The sequence below is a fragment of the Crassostrea angulata genome, chromosome 2, assembly GCF_025612915.1.
Source record: "Crassostrea angulata isolate pt1a10 chromosome 2, ASM2561291v2, whole genome shotgun sequence".
NCBI classification, from domain to species: domain Eukaryota; kingdom Metazoa; phylum Mollusca; class Bivalvia; order Ostreida; family Ostreidae; genus Magallana; species Magallana angulata.
In genome coordinates this window covers 35,281,545-35,303,075 of record NC_069112.1, presented here as the reverse complement: position 1 = coordinate 35,303,075, position 21,531 = coordinate 35,281,545, and the positions used below count along the sequence as shown (strand labels likewise).

Sequence of the window (21,531 nt, the reverse complement as noted above, 5' to 3'; positions counted from 1 at the left end):
TCTTCCGGGAAAAACAGTTCCGGTAACATTCTGCAAATGACCACAACACCAACGTTAAGTCACAATTTTAATTATATCCAATTATTTAGGAAGTTAGTAAAAAAAAACAAACTTCCTTATCATACCTAATAAATAGTTATTTAACAAACATTTTATTCTCATACTTTACTTGTCTAAAAAACGAATAGAATTAGCCATTTAAATATTTTTTTAAAAAAAGTATCATATTAAATAGTTCAAATGGTTCGAATCTGTTTCCGTGCACTAGTGCTTGCAAATGGTTTTGCCTATACTCGATACATATTTTGCGTAAAAAAAAATGTTCCTTGTTCATCGGAGTTCCTGGAAGAATCGATAAATTTAGAGATTTTATAAACCCTCATTATATTATGTGTTTTAGAAAAACGTAGATCATAGATGATCATTAAGCGAGCATGCTCATTCATTCTGGGTATATTCTGTGGTATCTTTACATCTTTACTGTGTGTTGCTGTCAGTTTGCAGTGGCACAATCTTATGGTAAGTTCAATTGCAAATTTCAAGTTGAAATGCAATACTCACATATTTTGCATGTTTTTATTTTTTAAAAATAGTTTTGCATTTTCGATCACATTCTGAGTATTTTCTCATGAAATATTAGTTGGACCAGCTAGTTACATGTACATAAATAATGGGTCACGATGCAACGTTTAAAAATAAGCGATGTATATGATTAAATAACATTCAAAGTTCATGTTTAGGATGACTAACATGAATCCCCCAAACCTCAGAATCCAAAGAAAGGGGGGTTCATAAAATATATGTCACTCTAATTTCAACTGTAGTCGGCTGAAATGATTTCTGAAATATATCTCTGCAACGTTAGAAAAAATTTTAAAGACAGTTGTTAAAAAAAAAATTAATATGATGAATAAGCAGTTGGTCTGAATTTTGTTTTTGAAACGTCTTACAAGTTGAGTTTTCAGTGTTTTCCTTATTTTTATGTACAGTGTTATATTTTACAAGATATTTTTTTTAACTTACTGCAGTAAATCTTGAATTTAAAAATTATTAGGGTCTTCCGTCTCCAGCGGAAGACCCTTCTATTATTCTTCGGTTTCTTTTTCAATTCTATTATTAAGGTCTTCCGTTGGAAACGGAAGACCTTATTGTTATTGCTTTGTTTCTTTTTCCCTATTCTTCTTCTTCTTATTATTTTTTTTCTTCCTATTTTTGTGCACGCGATTTCTCAGAAACGGCTCGGCCGATCTCAATGAAAGTTTCAGATACGATAGATATTGGTCTGAACCTGATTAATTTTTTTTTGTGTTGATGACGTCACATCCGTTTTTGAGATATTGAGATTTTTCTAATTTTTATATGGGTATTTTGTCTTCTGTCGTTCTCCTAAAGTATAAGAGATATTAAGCTCAAATTTCTACGGTTGGTAAAGGAAAGATTGAAGTTTTGCATGGTTGTTGTTTTGTAAGTTTAGCACTTCTGGCGCCAAAGCTCGCTAGGGCTCGAAAATTGACATTAAAAAAACGTCGTAAATTTTTGTGCTTTTCTCTCTTTATCTTTTTTCTGGAAAATATTTTAATAAAACATGTAATGTAAAAAAGGCTCATATTTACAAGACCTTACGGCTGATATCAGGAAAAAGGGGCTGGCCCCTAAAATTAGGGACCTAGAAGGCTCTAAAGTCTTTTACCCATAGCTCTTCACCAAGGGATATTTTTTTAATAGATTTTAGAAGCAAATATGTTTATCTCACAGTTATGTATTCAAGCAATGTAATGATTTTATGATGTGTTACGTAATTAAGGGTTTTTAGGGGCCAAAAGTCCAAAATTTCGATCACCCTTATCTCACAAAGGAAAAATATTTTGTAATGCAGTACATAAGAAAAGTTGTTCAAAATGATGTACTTTACAACATGCAAAAGTCAAAATTTCGTTAAACGGCCCCAAAAAGGAGATAAGGGACCGGCCCCTAAAACCTTCTTTCTCATATATCTCCAAAACGGTAACGAATTTCTAAACACTTGTTGAACAAAATTTGTGTAGAATTAAATGACCTTTTATTTGAAATCAAGAAAAAAGGGCTGGCCCCTCAAATTAGGGGACCAAAGGGCTCTAAAATCTTTAATCTGTAGCCCTTTACTGAGAGATATTTTGTGAAATATTATAAGAGCAAATGTGTTTATCTTATAGTTCTGTATTCAAGCAATATAATGATTTAATCATGTGTTACGTAATTAAGGGTTTTTAGGGGCCAAAAGTCAAAAAATTTGATCACCCATATCTCAGAAAGGAAAAATATTTTAAAATGCAGTATAAAAGAAAAGTTGTTCAAAATGATGTTCTCAACAAATTGCAACCGTCAAAATTTCGTTGAACGGCCCCTAAAAGGAGATAAGGGACCGGCCCCTAAAACCTTCTTTCTCATCTATCTCCAAAACGGTAACGAATTACTAAACATGTGTTGAACAAAATTTGTTTAGAATTTAATGACATTTCATTCCATATCAAGAAAAAGGGGCTGGCCCCTAATAAAAGGGGACCAAAGGGCTCTCAAGTCTTTAATCTGTAGCCCTTTACTGAGAAATATTTTGTGAAATATTATAGAAGCAAATGTGTTTATCTTATAGTTATATATTCAAGCAATGTATTGATTTTATCATGTGTTACGTAATTAAGGGTTTTTAGGGGCCAACAATTTTCTAAACACTTGCTGACAAAATGTGTTCAGAATTAAATGTCCTTTCATTTGAATCCAAGAAAAAGGGACTTGCCCATTAAATTAGGGGATCAAAGAGCTCTAAAATCTTTTATCTATAGCCCTATAATGAGAGCCATTTTGTGAAAGGTTATTATAGCCAGATTAGGTTAAAAAAGCAAGAGAACTTATACAAAAACAATACAATAAATCATTAGTACTCTACTCCTTTTCCATAACATGTTTGCTGTCGAAAATCAAAGTCGATGATGTCATATTTCATTCTAAAAATCGAACGGAAGACCTCCTCGTTGCTCGCAACGAGATTGTGTCTAGTTATTAGGGTTTTCCGTTTTTCAACGGAAAACCCTTCTGTTATTCTACTGTTTCTTATTATTATTTTTTTTTTTCCCGCAAATTTTGTGCACGAGATTTCTCGAACATTTTTTGTCTGATTGCTATGAAACTTTCAGGGTATGTAGATGATATTAATATCTCTAGACGTTTTTTTCAAATTTTCAAAATTCACTTCCGGTTATGAGTTATTGCCCTTTAATTGAAAATTGGGGGGTCTTTTGTCCAGAGTTGATCTCGGGAACTACAGATGATATATGCATGAAATTTGGCGAAATTGTCGGTAACATTTTATAATTTTGCTGGCATGAAAATTTTGGTAATTTCTTTGTTAGTTTTTGAGCTATTTGTCGCCAAAGTTTAAGATTTTTTCGGGGCTGAAATTTTGTTGCTTTTTGTATTATAACCTTTAAACTAAAAATATTTTGTTAATACATATAGAACAAAAGTTGTTTAGAATAACGAGAGCTTTCATTTAAAATTAAGAAAAAAGGGCTGGCCCCTATAATTAGGGGTCAGCAGCTCATACACGTATTTTTCTGATAGCAAAAATCGTTATCATTTTATGAAAAAAAATTAATTTAATTATTGTTAATATATTAAATAATGTCATTTGGTATCAAATTAAACAAGTTCTGTCCTATATTTTTTTTCAAATTTCATAAAACAAATATGTGAGAATCGTACATGAACGAGTTAATATGTCTACATAGACACACAAGCGAACAAATGCCACATTAAGGCCCAGGCATTTACTGCATTACGTTGTGTTGCGTCTTAGATAAATTGTTGTGATTCAATTTCATTTTTTTCATCTATATCATTTATGAATTCAATGAACACACATTATTTAAACGTTCTATGTGCAACTATTTGTCGGGGCGCCCCTGTTTGTGACCCCCGCGCGCGCGCGCCGAATGTAAACAGTAACGAACGGCATTGTAGAAAAGAGAGAGCCGTAATGCAGAAGAGAAGTTGTGTATTCTTTCGGTGTACACATGCATTTTCAATTTGCTGTGAAACATATGAACATGCACCGGGAACAATACTACATATTTGTTTAAGGAGGATATTTTTCTCGTGTGAATCGTTTACGAGGAAATTCTGACAGCCACACTTCTGTCGACGATCAGCCGTTGATAAGCTACGAGTAATAAAGGAGAAAAGATGGACATTAAAGTGTGTGATTTATGTGGATGTTACTGAAGAAGGTGAGGCTTTTACTCCTTTTAAAGTTTCTTGTTAACTGGTTAAAATTTAGTATATGGTATAGATGTACATGTAAGTACGTGCACACTGTTAGATGTTTTTGTTATGGTGTGGGTGTTTGTTTACTAACGTGTAATTTTTACATGTTTCATGGGTGTTTAGACTCGCTCGAGGTTCATGGGGGACTGGAAAGGGTAACTGAATTTATCTATTTAAAAAAATAACAGATTGTGAATTTTCAACTCAAAATTCAAAGCAGGGTCTAATTAGAAACATATCATATATTCTTGTGCAGAGGACTCCAAATGTAGTCATGAATACCCTGTAGACATAACTTCAAGTAAATAAAATTGTATACTTCAGACTTCAGAGTTAAAACATGACTTTAATATCTTTATGATGCCGATCATTGTATCATTAAAGAGGTATAGCAGACCAACGGGTACCCGGTACATGTACTTGTACATGTAGGTTACAAGTTAGAACTATGCCTACCATTCTACCAGTTCACATAATTTTTCTTGTTTAGCAGTTATGATGTGTACTTCAATTGTCCTTGTTAATGTTTTAAATGTAATTTTTTATTCTCTTTTTTTAATCTGACTACTGGCAGTACTGGCAGTACTGGCGTGCGAGCAGTTCTCGCCGAGGACCATTTCTCGCTGGTGCACTGTTACATCATATTTTCGTATATAATTTTATGTGTTGATAAAATGACGTAACAATGCACTGGTGAGAAATGGTACCTGGCGAGAACTGATCGCACGCCGATATTGATTAATTACAGACAAAAACTGAAGGTTGCGAGTGTTATTTTTAATTGAACAACATTGTTTAAAATAATTCTTTATATATGTGACGATCAGACCGGTTTGAATACCAGTGCCAGATAGCTCAGTTGGTAGAGCACCTGACTAGAGATTCAGGGGGCCCAGGTTCAAATCCCTTCATTATTTCTCCCATCCTGTTACAATATTGGTGTTGTGACCAACCCCTGGAACTAACAGGTTAACTCGATCCTGCCAGGGATGATCTTCGAGGGTGAAGATCATTTAAGGGGGAGGAATGTGACGGTCAGACTGGTTTGAATACCGGTGCCAGATACATGTAGCTCAGTTGGTTGAGCACTTGACTAGAGATTCAGAGGGCCAGGTTCGAATCCCACTTTGTTCCGTCGTTATTTCTCCCATCTTTTACATATACATGTATATCAGATATATGACAGATGATTAAGGTCATCACATGTTTTGCAAGATGCAATAAGTGTTAAAAACCTTTACTTTACAACACAATACATTTAAGTGAATATTTATGTTTCTTGTTATTATTTGGTGTGGTTTTCTTGACAGTGTCGCATAAACAATTTACCCGCTCCTAAAACACAACCTTTCTTTTTGTGGATTCAGCTTACCGCTGATTGGCTGCTGTTGCAGCAGACAAATAAGATATGCACGCACAAAACACAATGAACTTATCAGAGAATGAGTTGAGTTTATTTAAACTGTTGGAATTTGGGTATTTTTTTTTAAAATGTATACTTGTGACAAAACATATATGTGGTACATACAGCTGTAGCTTTATGAAGAAAATTTTGGTTAGACCATATATACCTATCATGCAAGTAAATGATATTTACAAAAAACTTGCAATTTATGGCGCACGAAATATACGCTAGTTTTATAAAGATTGACATACATGTAATGTACCACATTCTTTGAAAAATAATCTATTAAAAATTCTTCATTAAGTTTACTCATACATGTTTTATGCTTATTACACGTAGTATTGTTTTTAAAACATGTAATTTATAAGAAAATAAACAAAAACCCTCGCTAAATGTATTTGCAAACAAAAAATACACAGTAGAATTGATAAAAAATGGTATACCAGAAGCTAATACCAGTACATGTACTTTGACGCTGTTCGGTGGGTAATATTCGTTTGTAATTTACGAATTGAAATATTGACTGTTGCACTACAAGTATGGTAATAAACTCTCTCTCTCTCAAACTCTCTCTCTTTCTCAATTTGATAAGTGTTTATACCTATGAAAATTTTTTAATATTATATTATGACTTGATATGCAAATTTTTGATCTTGTACTGCCTAAATGTTATGTCATGTATTGGGATATGTCATACTTATTACACTGCATGGTCAGTGTATTTTTTACAGAAATACTATGCATATGTTAATGTAAACACAGCTATTACTAGTACATGTATGTAAACACAGCTAATTATTTTTTTTATTTATTTCAGCTCAAAACAGACTCTTGTTACCACATGGCTTTTACCGGTACCTGTTGATTCTTGTGGGTCAGCTCCTGAGATTAACCTGTCACCTCTATCCACATGCATATTCCTTGTGTTCTACAGACTATTTACTGGTACTTCAAATTAAATCCGATAATGCATGAACAATAATGGAACTTGAAGAAAGCATCATGCCATGTTGTGGTTTGTGTTTGATAAGAAATTATGAAAACAAAATTAAGGCTGTTTAAAGAAATTCATAATTGCTGTGAAAATTTGTTTTTCAATAAAAGTATACGATTATGTTTCCTTTATTTTTTATTTCATAAAGATATTTAGATGTGTTTACATAATTGAACCCCCCCCCCTCTATTTAATTGTCTGCATTAAGATTACATGAAGGATATGTAAATGTACATTTGACTTTGAAATAACATCTGCTATGATAATTACTTTTGAAATGAACAAGAAACAACCTATTTCTACCTTTCTAAGGTATATATGCATAAAAAAGTAGAAAAACATGTCAAATTTGAACATTTTTCATTGAAATCAACTCTGTCTCCAGCTACCTGGGTGTTTTTGAATTTAATTCTAATTTAAGGCAGATGTCTAACTTGTAGGTTGTAACTTACTGTTTTAGCATGGCTAGAAGAAGACTAGAAATCAGAATAGATTAGATATTCACTAAATATGATTGTTAGCTTACTTTTTTCATGAAAACAAGAAATCACAAGCAGGACAGCTGTCTATTTGTTAATTTTAAAAATGGTACAAATCATGCAATAAACAAATAAAGATCACATTTTAGAATCATTGATGATTGTTTTCAAATATGTGTGAGAAATGACTCAAGGAAATTGCCACATGTTTCATAAAATTAGGTAAAACATTTCAAACCATGACTTTTTATGAAAATCAAAAGATTGGGGGGTGGGGGGTATACATGTAAGGGTATTTCTAAGTGATGTGAAGCTTTTATCATGATTATATCATGTAGGCATATGTTGTATTGAATAAGGTTTCTTTTTAAAGGTGGTTGAACAACAATTGACCTCTAAAAGGTCAGATAAAGATGTTTTACTATGGAGAACCCTGTAAATCTGTGTTTACTAAAGGAAATTGGAAATGGTGGGTTCACTTAAATGGCCATATTTTTATTAAACCTCAATGGAATTGGCAATATGTGGTATTCTTTTTCTCAGAATTGCAGTAGCTTTCTTATTCTAAGACAAACCGTCTTTTCATAAAAATGTTAGTGTACTAAGTTAAAGATACAAGGAACAGTTTCGGATAAAGTACCGTCAATATTTTTTGTAAAATTGAGAGTGACTGTACTTGAAGGTTTATCATTGTTGCGTAGATTCATGAATTATCAATAGTTAGAGGGATGTCTCTTGTTGGAATTGGTAAGCAATATTAAGGCCCCTAATTTTAAGTACATGAGAAGCAGAAATAAATTGTGAAACTTGCGGCTATGACAGATATGTTGACTTTACAGTGAAATTGAAGGTTACAAACGGGAGGTTATATAACATGAAATGTAGGTGGATGGGATATTATATGCCTATTTAGTATTTACTGGGTATGAGGACAATAGCAAGTTTATTGTCCCCCAAGACAGCAAATATTTAATGAGGCAAAGCCAAGGGAAATAGTAGCTGTTGAATGGGACAATAAACTTGCTATTGTCCGAATAGTCAGTTAATTGGTATTTCATTATACAGAAGAAAACTTTATTTGTCAGCGATGCAGAATTTCTTGATGATAAACAAATTAGAGTTAAATCAAACTTTGTATTTAATGCGGCGATCTTATTAGGTCAGATGTGTTCCGAGTTTAAGGTGATATGGGACACTTCCATGTTGTGACGTATTGTTTATCGAAATAAACAATAAAATAAAGTGTAATTATATAAGTACATGTAGTTTCTTCTCAAAAATGGTCACCTAACTCCTTAGCATGCACAGTGGGTTAGGGGGTTTACTAGGAACCTGTAAGTCATGAGTTCGAATCCCGCTGGGGTTTTTACAATTTTTACCTTTTCAAATATTTTTAAAAGCTATTTTTTGGTTAAATATTGTAAAATTTGAAAATTCTAAACCGGTGAAAAGTTTTCAATTATATAGTACTTTAATCCACATTAATATCGACAGATGTCCCATACCACCTTAAAAAGGAGGGAAATCAAATTCTGCTAATGAATGGTTTTGATGACTATTCACCATGGGCAGATAGCATGGATACTATTTTGGATAAAAAGGCATGTTTATGCGGGCGCCTTCTAGTGATCAATTTGTCGGTCTGTCCATCCGAGATGGCTTGACAGGAGCATAGCTACTCTCCCCTTGGCCCAATCTGGCTCATACCTCATCCACAGGGTTCCTTTGGTTGAAGGATGTGCAGTGACCTTGAACCATGTTTTTAGGTATAAGGTTAAGGTCATAGCAGAATTATATATATAAAATCCTTGTCCGGGGCATATCTTTTTTCCCTTTGGTCCAATCTGGCTAATACTCACAGAGTGTCTCTATGGTTAAACGATGTGCAGTGACCTTGCATGAAATTTCTAGGTAACGGGTGAAGATCATATCGGATCATGCAAAAATCCTTTTTTGAGAGCATATATAATTTCTACTAACCCCTATTTGGCTCAGACTTCACATAAGCAGAGCTTTTGAGTAAAGGGTGAAAGGGTGTGTAGTGACCTTGAACCTATTTTCAGTGAAAAGAAACTGTGAAGGTCATATCAGAATTATATTTTTAAAAATCCTTGTCCGGAGTATATCTTCTCTCCCTTTGCTCCATTCAGCCTCATACTTTACCCACACGATGCCTTTATTCAAAATATATGCAATGACCTCGAATGATATTTGTAGATGAAGAGTCAAGGTCATATCAGATCACACAAAAATCCATATTTTAAGAGCATAGATATACTCTCCTTTTAGCCCCTATTTGGCTAATATTTTACCTTTACAGAGTTTATTGGTTAATGGCGTGCAGTGACCTTGAACCAAGTCTGTCAATGTGAAGGTCATAGCAGATCTTTTTAAAATTAGTTTTAAATAGTAGATTATTTTCCAAATATGCTTAATCTTGGTCAGATTGAACAAAAATGCATGTATGTTAGGGGGAATGAAATTGAATTAAAAGTTCTATGCCAGCTGGAAAAATTTCAAGTTATAGGTCAAGGTCAAAGCAGAATTCTCTGAAATAACATAAGCGGGGCCCTTTGAAATGTTCACCATTTCAATGTTGTCTGGTTCACAGTAATTTTACATAGAAAATATTCACAGAAGTACAGTAAAGTAAACTTAACATCGATAAGTTTCTGACAATTAATGACGCAACGAGCACACAGTACGAAAGGTCAACCTTTTGAAAAGCAGTGAAGAGGAAAAGTTGCTCAGAATTATGTTTTAAACAAAATTGATTTTTTACATAAATTTTAATTTTGCATTCTGGGTTAAGAAAAAAGATGTTAGTTCAAGGTAAAGTAAACTTGTACCTAAAATGAAGTCAAATTTGTTAAGTCGTACTTAAACACATTGGTTTTTTTTTGTTAAGTCGTTCTTGAAATGGTTAAGGGTTTTTGGTTAAGTCGTACTTAAAAAAATTCGGATCATGTTAAGTTGTACCAAGAATCATTCGATTTTTTTTTTATCTTTTTGTACTTAGGTTTCTTTGTTACTAGATTAAGAACTCTGCTTCTTAGACGTACTTCTAGCGTTGCTTTCGACATTAGCGGAAAACCCACTCGTTGCTTTGCAACGAGCTTTGCTCTAGTTATTATTATTATTCTTTTTTTCCTTACACATTTTGTGCAGAAGATTTCACGGCGATTACTCGTTCGATTTCTTTCAAATTTTCAGTAAAGATGCCCCGCCGTCTGAAGTTTGTACCGCCGGAAAATTTTTGAGAAATTCACTTCCGTTCGGAAGTTATCGTCATTTTACGATTTTTAAAAGTCAATTTTGTCTGACAGGTTTTTCAAAAATGGGTAAAGATATAAGGCTGAAATTTTCAGAGATGATAGACCTACTGTTTTTCTGGCGCAACACACTCAAGAAAGTGTCCGCCGTCACTTCTTTTTGTCATAGGAAAAAAAATTGAAAAATTGAATTTTTCGACTTTTTTATTTTTTAATATTTCTTTTTTATATTTTAACAGTTGATAGTGACTCTCTTACTAATTCAGAATATGTAATTTTTTTTAAAATCGATCAAGGTGTTCTCGAGGAATTAAGCGTCAAAGTCCTGAAGCGAGAGCCCGAGTAGCTCAGTTGATATAGTCGTGGACATGGCCCAGGCGACCCGGGTTCAATCCCGGACTGCCGAAAAAAAAAATTCCTATTTTTTTGGATTGAATAACAATTTCGTGTTAAAAGTCGTCTTCTCTACTCAAAAATCTCACGGAAGACCCACTCGTTGCTCGCAACGAGATCGAATCTAGTTTCTTATTCTATTTGCATCGAATAAATGTAAGAGATCAATTTTGCAGCATATGTATTTCATATATATTCTTAGTTTAACCCAAGTATACAATACTTATTTGTCATTAGATGTAATATTTTTCGAAAATTAGTTAACACTTTGGAATAATAGCGCTTTGAGTATGTAATGTCTTGACAGTTAATGTAGCGCTCAACAAACCAGCATACCAAAAGTCCCCTTACATATCGAAAAACGGCACAGACGACAAATTCCACGCCAGAAACGCTGTTGATGGTCGAAGATCAGACCTGAGTTGGGATGGTGGTCAGTGTTCATTTTCAAATGGCAATCAAACCGCCACCTGGTGGGTGAACCTAACAAGTGTTCACAGCATTCATCACATCACCATCTATTTTATGACAGATAATAGAACATGGGGTAAAATTAGTGTTTTACTGTAAGGTTGATTAATTGATTATAATCAAATTAAAAATGAAATGACATATTAAATGTTTAAAACTTTGTTTTTCTCTTTTTTATGACTATATCTACTAAATAAGATAAAAAAGAAATCGATGAAGGAATATGTAAAATAAAGAAACCGCAAATAGAAAAGACATAAGAAACAAAAAAAAAATGTGTCATTTAGCTCTGTGTAAGAATCATAGGTCCATAAGTTTGATATTTAAAAAAATTCACAGATATGCCTGAATTTTTTAAAGGTTTTTTTAGCTCATAAATTTCGTCAGAGAGATTATAATTTAGTTGTTTGGATGTTTTTTTTTCTTTTTGTCTTACTTTTGTTTTCATTTTGTAATCTTTTTACTTTTTTTTTAATATTTCAAAATTCCAAACTTCATTTATTAGTAGTGAAAATATCATTTTTTTTTTCTGATATAGGTTCTTCAAATACCTTCACAAACCATTTTCTGGGATTCTCTGTGTATGTGTCTAATACAACAGATAGATTGCAGGGGATCTTATGCTTTAAGGACACTAGCTTTACGGAAGATACAATACCTTCTGTGTTCACCACAACCTGCCCTGTGTATGGACAATATGTCATTTACTACAACGACATACTGTTAGAAGGCAGTAATTCACGTCTTGCTTACAGCGATTTGTGTGAGGTTGAGGTATATGGTGAGTGTTCCCTTCGTTTCATTAAGAAAATGCATCATAAAGGGTATTCTTTTAAACGTCATTTGGTTCCTACTTAAATTCATTTCAGGTATTTATGATCATTATGTGGATGGTGTCTGTTCCTCATATTAAATTTAAGTCTTCCAAAGATTCTTTGAGCTGTTAAACAGACAAATACACTAAGAAATGCAGATGTTTAAACAGAAAGACAGACATTAGAAAATTAATAGGTACATGTAAATAGATGGACAGATAGATAGATAGATAGATAGATAGATAGATAGATAGATAGATAGATAGATAGATAGATAGATAGATAGATAGATAGATTAATCGACTTTAATCGACCTTGATCGACTTTCATCGAATTGTACAACCCTTTCAAAACACAATCTGAACCTTTTAAATAAGATCTCATTACGTATATAAACAGTGTATGTACTTCTATTTTTTTTTCTTCTACATCATTTAATTATTGTGGTACATGTAATTATCTCAGGGAACAATGATGAACACTGTACCGGAAATTGCTTATTCGAAATGTCTAAATACGATTATAGTTTCCACTACTTCCGCATTATATTCGCGTATATATATAAACTCCATAGCGCGCGTTACTTGCAATGTGATTTTTACCTTAAAATGAATGTATTATCATGTGGGTATGTTCAAATGAATAGAAGAGCCAGTGTAAAAGCCATAGAATTATGACGTTACACTTTAACAGCGTTCATCGTTTGTGACGTCATAATACAACTCATCATTTAACGTTAAATTACTCTAAGTGTATTACGGTGTTGTAAATGCAGTAGATTTTTAGACACTTTACATGCAAAATAGATATTAAATTGAAATATATTGGAATGGTAAGGCATATTTAATAGATAATAAAATCCTTAAAATATCTCATAAGAAATATTTACCAATACAGCTGTCAACTCTGTCAGTATACATCATCAACATTATTGTATCGAATATTTATTTCCATGTTTGCAGTTTGCAGGAAAACTTTCTATGGAATCAATTGCACACAAAAATGTGATGAAAGTTGCGTTAATCAAATCTGTCATCCGGAAACTGGAAAATGTATTTCCTACCGAACGGTACTTTTTTTAATATTGTGCGCTATTTTTGAATGAAAAAATATGTGATTTTTTTTTCAATGAAGTTATCTGGTAATATATAAATTTGGCATACAATTAAATATACTCTTTGAAAAATTTAACAATGATATTGTTGTTTACATAAACATGCTTAATTTAAAAAAAATTGCAATTCTGGGCGGAAACACAGCAAATGGTTCCATTATCCGTTGGAATAACTACGGTTGCCGTTCTTCTAAGCATTGGTTTTGTCGTCTTAATGCTCTTTAGAAGGTACATTTTTTTGCTTATTAATCATGTTTTGTTAGGCAAAGATAATAAATCAAATTCAAAGTTTAATATCATTGTATTATTCATTTAGTTTCGATGTCAAATTAATGCTTTTTATACAAAATCCTAATTAATATATTGTAGTGACAAATGTAGGAACAACAAGCACGGAGTAATTGATTTGACAAACAGTACTCTTAGATACAGTGAGTATATTAAGATCGTTGATTAGTTGGAGAAAAGCAGCGAGTAAAAATATATGAAAATACTCGAATCTATAAGTATATGATACATTTTTTCTCTCTTTTTTTGGTAGCCTCTTCAAACACAATGCTGAATTTATCCACATTTGATAAAAATAAGGAAACTGAAGATCACGAAGATTTATCCGAATTGATAAACACACCACATAGTAAACTTCAAAATCAGCCGGATATGTTGAGAGAGAATAAAAAATTAACATGTAGCGATGTTGATATAAATGGGTATATCATAATGCACGAAAACCAATTGGATCGAAAAGAAACTACTTTAGAAAACAGATTAGAAAACATGATTAAAGAAAAATCGGAAAACGAAGACGATGGTTTTAAAAAAGAATATCATGTATGTAAAATGTATACAATTACTGTGTATTTCTCTTTTATATTTTTGCTACCTAGAACATTTTGAATAATGCATGAAACAAGATATATAAATATTAGATGAAGGAAATATAATTAATAGGTTATATAAACGTAGGCAGGAATTTGCCAGCCTATTTTTGGAAATGCTACTTTAGGGGCAAAGGGGATGATGTTGTCATTAATTCGATGATATTTGGGAAAATAAATGTTGCATACACATGTACATCATGATTCAGATTATATTCGACATAGACTTCTGAATTTGGAAAACAAAACAACAAGACTTTTACATATGATCTAGCTTAATCAAACATATCATTTATGAATAATATAAAGTAGTGGTATATACGAAAACAAGAGACATAACAGAAAATAGTGTGTATAATAATTAAATCATGTTAAAGCATTTATGATTGGTTGAAAATATTTGCTACTAATTGGTTACAATTTACAATAGACCTTGTTGTGCGGACCAAGATATCCGTGTGAGATAGGAAAACGCCCGGAAAATATCAAGAAGAACAGATTCAAATCCACTGTTGCTTGTATGTATAAAATTCACAAACAACTTATATCATGAAGAAAACAAATTTCAATTACACAGATACCTTGGTTGTTTTCTCATTTCATAAAAAATACAAAGCAATTTTCATTTGATTGATAAATGTATATTATGAGTTACTGAACCATTAAATATGGATGAACTAATGTTTAAAGAACCATATATGAAAATGCAACTTGTTGGATGTTATTATCATTACATGATTTTTTTTTAGATGATCACTCAAGAGTTATACTGGTTGCCAAATGTCCAGACTACATTAACGCTAATTATATTGATGTGAGTATAGTACTCCAAAGCACATAAGTCGAAAAAAAATATATTAATATTAATAAAACACGCATTTCAAATCAAATTGTATTTGATTTGTTTTCTTCATTTCAAAGGGTGTTAGACAAGAGAATGTGTACATCGCAACGCAAGGTAACATGTTTTAAGATGGTTGGATTGTCAACAAATTGCATGTATCCATCAATTGTACCTAAGTTTTATAAAAAATGATTTGTTAAGCTAAAACTTTTATTTAGTGAAGGAAAATTCGATAAATTTTAGAGTTTAAAGATGAGCATTTTCCAACACATTCATACAATGCTCCTGTACTAAAGGAGAACAATAAAGTCTAGATATGTCCACAAACCCTACGTATAGTTTTATTGCAACATTTTTGCTTTTTCCACAAACCTGTAAATTATAGAAACAAAATTAGTTTTCTTTTTTTCATTTTTAAGGCCCTCGAAAAAACACAGTATCAGACTTTTGGTCCATGCTTTGGCAAGAAAGGGTGAAGCAGGTCGTTATGTTAACCAATCTCATGGAAGGAGCTAAGGTGATAAATGTTTTATATATGTTATTTCACTTGACTTACATACCTGTACATTTTCTCCAGTTTTCAATCATACTTTTGTCGTAGGAAAAGTGTTTTCAGTATTGGCCAGAATTAGAGGGAGACGCAAAGTTTGACATATTCAAAATAAAAACCATTGATGAAAGGCATTATGCATACTACGTCACACGGAAGCTGAATGTTACACACACAACGGTCAGTAGATTTTGTTTGTTTGTTTTTTTCATATAAAATCCTATAAATTTATCATCTTTTTTATTTTGTGCAATTTATGTCAACATTGTATAGTTTGTATATTTGATGTTGGAAATATCATTTAAAAGATTAACTGATCCATCATATATTGTTCTCGAAACACATGTAAGGATCAACTTTTAACTATTCAGAGTGAATAAGCAAATCGGTTCATTGATAATATATTTTAAGATATCTTATAAAATACAACACTAGAAATCATCAAATTTATATTCAGATAAATGAGAATAGAGTTGTCACCCAGTATCATTACACCGCCTGGCCGGATCACGATACACCCGATCCGCTTTGTCTTTTATTGTTCCATAACCACGTGACGAGAACAAAAGTTGCCCGCCATAAGGTTCCAACTTTAGTTCACTGCAGGTAAAACCTTACTGTCAGTGAAACTAAAATAGTAATATGACACATTGCAGGTTAAATATTAAAAGGCTTTATTAATTCTTTATTTGATTTCACTTATAATAAAACGAAACATAAAAGAATATTGCATGACATATAGATACAGAGAAAGGCAACTTCATTTATCATTGATGTCCAGAAAAGCAAACTACTTGTTTCTGTCCTCAGACTTCCTGTTAACATCGTTTTTGTAATAATCTTAGTGCTGGAATAGGAAGAACAGGAACATATATAGCAATCGATGCCTTACAGGAAGAAGGTCAATGCAAATCCAAAATTAACATTGCAGAATACGTGAGGAAAATGAGAGAAAAGAGAATAAATATGGTCCAGACTTATGTAAACATACCTTTTTTTATTATTTGCATGTTGTCTACGCAAATCAATGTATGCCCTGCATAAATACGATAAAAGTTTGTGTGTATATATATATATATATATATATATATATATATATATATATATATATATATATATATATATATATATATATATATATATATATTTGTTATATATTAAGGTATTATAATCCATTTCAGCAAACAAATTCTTCTATTTTGATAAAAATTTAAAGGTTATTACAATTGGATTTTTTTTTTTACAGGAACAATACATGACAATATTTTTGACTTTAAACGAAATGTTTAAAGCCCCAGTTGGCGTCCAAACAGCAATCGATTATCAAAAGTCTTTACAATTACCTAAACGTGATCATCATGCGTTTGTCTCAAGAGTGAAAAAAGAGTTTCAGGTTTGTAAATGATTAAATTGTATCCGGTATGTTCCGGTATATTCGTAAATCAAATTCTGATAACTTTCAAGAACAATCATGAAAAATAGACATCAACGATACACGTTTCTTTGTTTAGCAATGATTTTAAAGATTTGTATGTTTAGAGTAATTCTGGTTTGATATTTTTAGAAGCTTCTTTCAATTCGACACTGTTACTCAGAAAACGATTACAAAATGGCACTAACTCCAGCATCTATGTCAATTCGCGCTCGTAAGTAAAATCTTTATATTTCGCATTATAATTATTATCGAATGGATTGTACCAAGACTTTAATATGCTTGTATGCTTAGCTTGATGCCTGAAACTTAATTTTAAAAAGTTAAATCATTTTTTTCTTTCCCTTTGTCTCGTAGTTGGTCCTTCAACTGATTCAACTAAAATGACGTTTTTATTTGGAGTTCTCTTTCTTTTGCTTGAACAATTCAGCAAAGAGCTAAAGAGAGGAAAAGTTATAATGTTAATTCAAGCCCGACTGCACAGGATATATAGATGTAGTAATTTGATATTACATGACTTGGTGATAAACGTGGTGTAAATGTTAATTATTCTGCTATAGATATTTAGCAAGTTTCCTGGCCGTTAAAATGTGAGGCCTTTTCAATATGCATATCAGTACTATTTTCGGTATTGATAACCCGAATTTGCTATAACTATATGCAACCCCCCGTCCAGATTTGTCGCATATCTAAAGCATTAGGCGCAGATTAAGAGGATATAATTATTGTATTATTTATGTCTAATAACAGATACATACATCCATGTTTTGATTGAAAGTCTATAGTTTAAAGGACAGAGTTTCAGGTTTCAAGCAAAAATGCAGCTATAATATTTGTTCTAGAAAAAAAGTCAAGCTTACCTCGAGTTGTAACATTTTGTATTTTGAAGTCTTTTCATGTGTCTAATTTTGATTTTAAGAAAAATATGTATCATAAGATGCATGTGTATCTAAATTTATATCTGTTTCTATAATGTATTCACTTTTTTACTCGATATTGCGTTGATATTTTATGTGCATGTACAGGAATATCTTTTTTTTAAATACACAATTGAGTAAAAAAATCATGCAAATTAAGAGATATCATTTATATGTTTTAGTTGACCAATATGCTTTGTTCCTGACGTCAAGTGTTCCAGAACGTCAAAACTACATCAATGCCATATCCTTACCGGTAAGTTTACTAATTTGATTTAAACGATACAAGTTGCTAAGATTATTTCATACAGATCGATTTCTTACAAAACTCATCTTCCCTTACATGTTAAGGCATTAACCCATTTGAATGCTTTCGATTTTGAACAGTGTTTTTTATCACAATATGTCATGTACATTATTCATATTGTATTTACTTTATAGTCGATATTCTGTTTACATTTTATGTACATTTTTCTTTAGTCTTTTATCCATTCGAACGCTTTTATCATCACCCATTATCAAACAACAGGACATTCTGTAGACTTTATACGACTTATTACTGATTACGAATCCGATATAGTTGTCTGTATGGAACCCCTCTGCAATGTTGAATTCGTAAGTGTTTTGGGGGGAATTTCAAATTTATTTTAGACCGGATGAAATGCATGTACTAACTTTAGGTTGATTTTTCTATGAAACAGGCATATGAATGGCTACCTACGGCAACAAAACATAGAACTTTGGCACCCTACACAAATCAACTATATCAAGAACGTATAACGGAAATTAAACGCAGCGAAATTGAGATTGTCAAAGAAGAGGTAAATAAGTATTTTTGTTTTATGAAATCTAATGTTTACACATATATTCTTTGAAAATTCTTAACAGTCCATTCTACATTTTTTCTAGTGTTCTGATGGACCATGGTCTATTGAAATAGTTGAGCCGATGTTGACCCTCACAAAGGATTATTCCAAAACAGCTTCACAAATTCTTAGTTTAGTGTCTTTTGTACAAAGTGTTAAAACCCACAACCCTATCACCGTTGTCAGCAGGTAATGCATGTAACGTGTCTTAAATTAGTAGAGTTATCCATATCATATATTCATATATCGTCATACATATTTGAAAGTGTGTCAATAAAATGCTTTTCAAATCGTAATGCCTAACTTGCATTTCTTTCAAGCATGAAAACACCATGATTCATTATAATTTGTTAATCTGTTTAGCCTTTGTTACAAATGCGACAAACGATTTAAACGATGTGTTTATTTTAGTCATGTCAACTGTCTAAATCTTAAATGAAGGTTCTGATGCATTCAGTATTCTTTAAAGGCAATTCTGACTAATATACAAATATTTGGTCTTGTGAATATTATAAAAAAACCTTAAATTTGCAATGTTCTATTTTTTTATTGCCAGAGATGGGGCTGCTCTGTGTGGTGTTTTCTGTGCTGTATACAGCCTGATACAACAACTGACAATGGACGAGGAGATAGACGTGTTCTCTGTGGTCAGACTCCTACAGACTAGACGTCCTGAACTGTGCTCAACCTTGGTAAACAACATTTTTTTCTGTAAAAAAATGATGATGTTGTAGATGTAAGATAAAAACAATCGTTTATATCTATTAAATTTAATTATAATGTAATGTTACAAAATAATCTTTTTATCATACTCGGAGCAAACTGATAAAACCCCGTGAATTCTGTACTCCAACTGTTGTTCACGGCAACTTTATTCAGCGTTTAACCCGAACAACTGCCTCGCGACTGCAAATTTTCGCAACCAAGCCTTATCTAGACCCGTGTTGTTATAACAACCATAAAACCATACAACAAGGATTGGTTTGCAGCGAGAAATATTTGCGACGATGAGGCTATCACAAACATCGCAAAAATTAACAGCACGCGAATTAAAGCTGGTTAACAATGTTTGAAAAAAATGTCATTGAATTAGTTTTTGTTTTCAGTATGTTTAATACTGACAACCTATATTTTTTTTTATTATTCTTCACTTTGAAAACAATCTCTATTTCTTGTGGACCTATGAATTCAATTTTGTTTTATTATTTGCTTGAATTCTGTTACCTTTGACCATATATTCTTTAACAAAAATAGATATGAACAATTATAAGTAACACAGAGCTTAAATCGAGCATAAAATGAAATAAAATAGTTTGGATTTTATTTGAAAGGTTAAAAAAAAAGGTAAATCTTATCATATGTATTTTAATTACAGGAAGAATATGCTATGATACATGACGCCCTGATGACATACATAGAGTCAAATACTAGCGGAAATACCTACTACAATAGTGAACGTTGGACTGGTGTGATTAGATAGGCTAAATGCAAGTGACGGCACATGTTTTAAACCGCATATACAAAGTGTGTTTAGAATTCACAACAAGCGGAGAAACTCTTGGAACACGTAGTTCAGACGTACCAGTACGACCTACGGTCCTGCATAAAAAAGTCTTGCATGTGAAAAATGATTCATCATTATTAACTATAGTGTGGAATCATTTAATTTCGCGAGGGGTCAATTTCCGTAGATTGTGAGATTTTCCTTATTCGTGGGGATGTAATTTCGTAGATGCGTCAGTTTTCAGTTTCAGTAGAAAAACTAATTCTTCTAAAATTAGTTCTTTGTGGAGGATGTAAATTTGTGGGTGAGGGCTACCCACGAATCTCACGAAAATTGAGCCACCTCGAATTCTAACGATTCCACAGTAACTATGAAATATGATATAAATTAAACGTCTTTATTTTTCCCATTAAAATCTTTGTATGCACATAAACATTATATATGTATGTAATTAAAGGCACTGACATGACTCAGTATCAATCTGTCATCAAGCTGTAATAAAAAACGAAATATAACTGTTAGCAGTTTTATCAGGAAACATCATCTTTTTAGTGTTTTTTTTTCTTTTTAGAGTTGCTTTAGCAATGCTTTTAAAATGTATGAGGGGCAAAGATGTGCATTCGTCATAAATCTGAGTCATTCCAAGTCCTTATATATCACTTAACTACATTTTTCCATAAAAATTCCGTTAATTGTCTCCAGCCATCACACATATCATATTCATTTGCCAGTGGCTGTTGACATGGTTTGTTAATATGATATATCTTTTTATAATTCATGAACAACAATAATTAAAAAAAAACGATAATAACTGAGACCTAAAAAATAAATATGAAATATGTTTTTTTCTGAATAATAATATAAAAAAGAAACAAACAAAAAGAATAATCATAAAATTTACCTCCAAAAGTGTACCGTGCCTTTTTGATAATATTCGTATACATAAATCTCTGTAGTTTCAATATTGCAGTATTGTTATTGTAGAAAAATATGTTTGTCTTGTTTTACTTTATGGCATTACAGAAATTAAAAAACGTTTTTTTATGGCATTCAAAAGTTGGAGATCTATTTGCTTTTCGCTATTTAATATTCAAATAGCGAATAGAATTTTGTGGTTGGTTCGCTATTAAAAATTCCGTAAACATGCTCATAAACGTTAATTCAAAATTTCATATAAACTTCCCTTTTTACTTGATGAAAAACAGTTACATAGTAAAAAAAAATTTTCTTGCTGACCTTACCTAAACATTGACATAATTTTCACGACCAGTAAGAGGCTTTGCAAGCCTGGCGAAAAT

At 32.0% G+C, this 21,531-nt stretch overlaps 1 protein-coding gene across 1 annotated transcript; it reads left to right on the top strand.

Annotated features, from left to right (window-relative positions):
* Positions 1 to 7: 7 nt before the first annotated feature.
* LOC128173773 (receptor-type tyrosine-protein phosphatase mu-like) lies at positions 8 to 20,771 on the top strand. Its single transcript, XM_052839440.1, has 22 exons — positions 8 to 519; positions 11,150 to 11,389; positions 11,852 to 12,094; positions 13,091 to 13,197; positions 13,388 to 13,470; positions 13,612 to 13,673; positions 13,784 to 14,073; positions 14,551 to 14,638; positions 14,870 to 14,934; positions 15,042 to 15,078; positions 15,384 to 15,481; positions 15,566 to 15,694; positions 15,972 to 16,120; positions 16,360 to 16,495; positions 16,761 to 16,907; positions 17,079 to 17,160; positions 18,046 to 18,119; positions 18,344 to 18,478; positions 18,565 to 18,684; positions 18,773 to 18,918; positions 19,286 to 19,421; positions 20,105 to 20,771. Exons 1-22 carry the CDS (start codon positions 435 to 437, stop codon positions 20,207 to 20,209), a joined length of 2,757 nt encoding a protein of 918 aa, XP_052695400.1. The 5' UTR covers positions 8 to 434; the 3' UTR covers positions 20,210 to 20,771.
* The last annotated feature ends 760 nt before the right edge of the window (positions 20,772 to 21,531 follow it).

What these genes read in the sequence shown, in the direction of transcription:
- LOC128173773 (XM_052839440.1), top strand. Translation starts at nt 435, where the DNA reads ATGCTCATTCATTCTGGGTATATTCTGTGGTATCTTTACATCTTTACT. An exon ending in AATGTATTTCCTACCGAACG is followed by an intron (nt 13,198 to 13,387) that starts GTACTTTTTTTA and finishes GCGGAAACACAG; the next exon opens with CAAATGGTTCCATTATCCGT. An exon ending in TGAATGTTACACACACAACG is followed by an intron (nt 15,695 to 15,971) that starts GTCAGTAGATTT and finishes ATTTATATTCAG; the next exon opens with ATAAATGAGAATAGAGTTGT.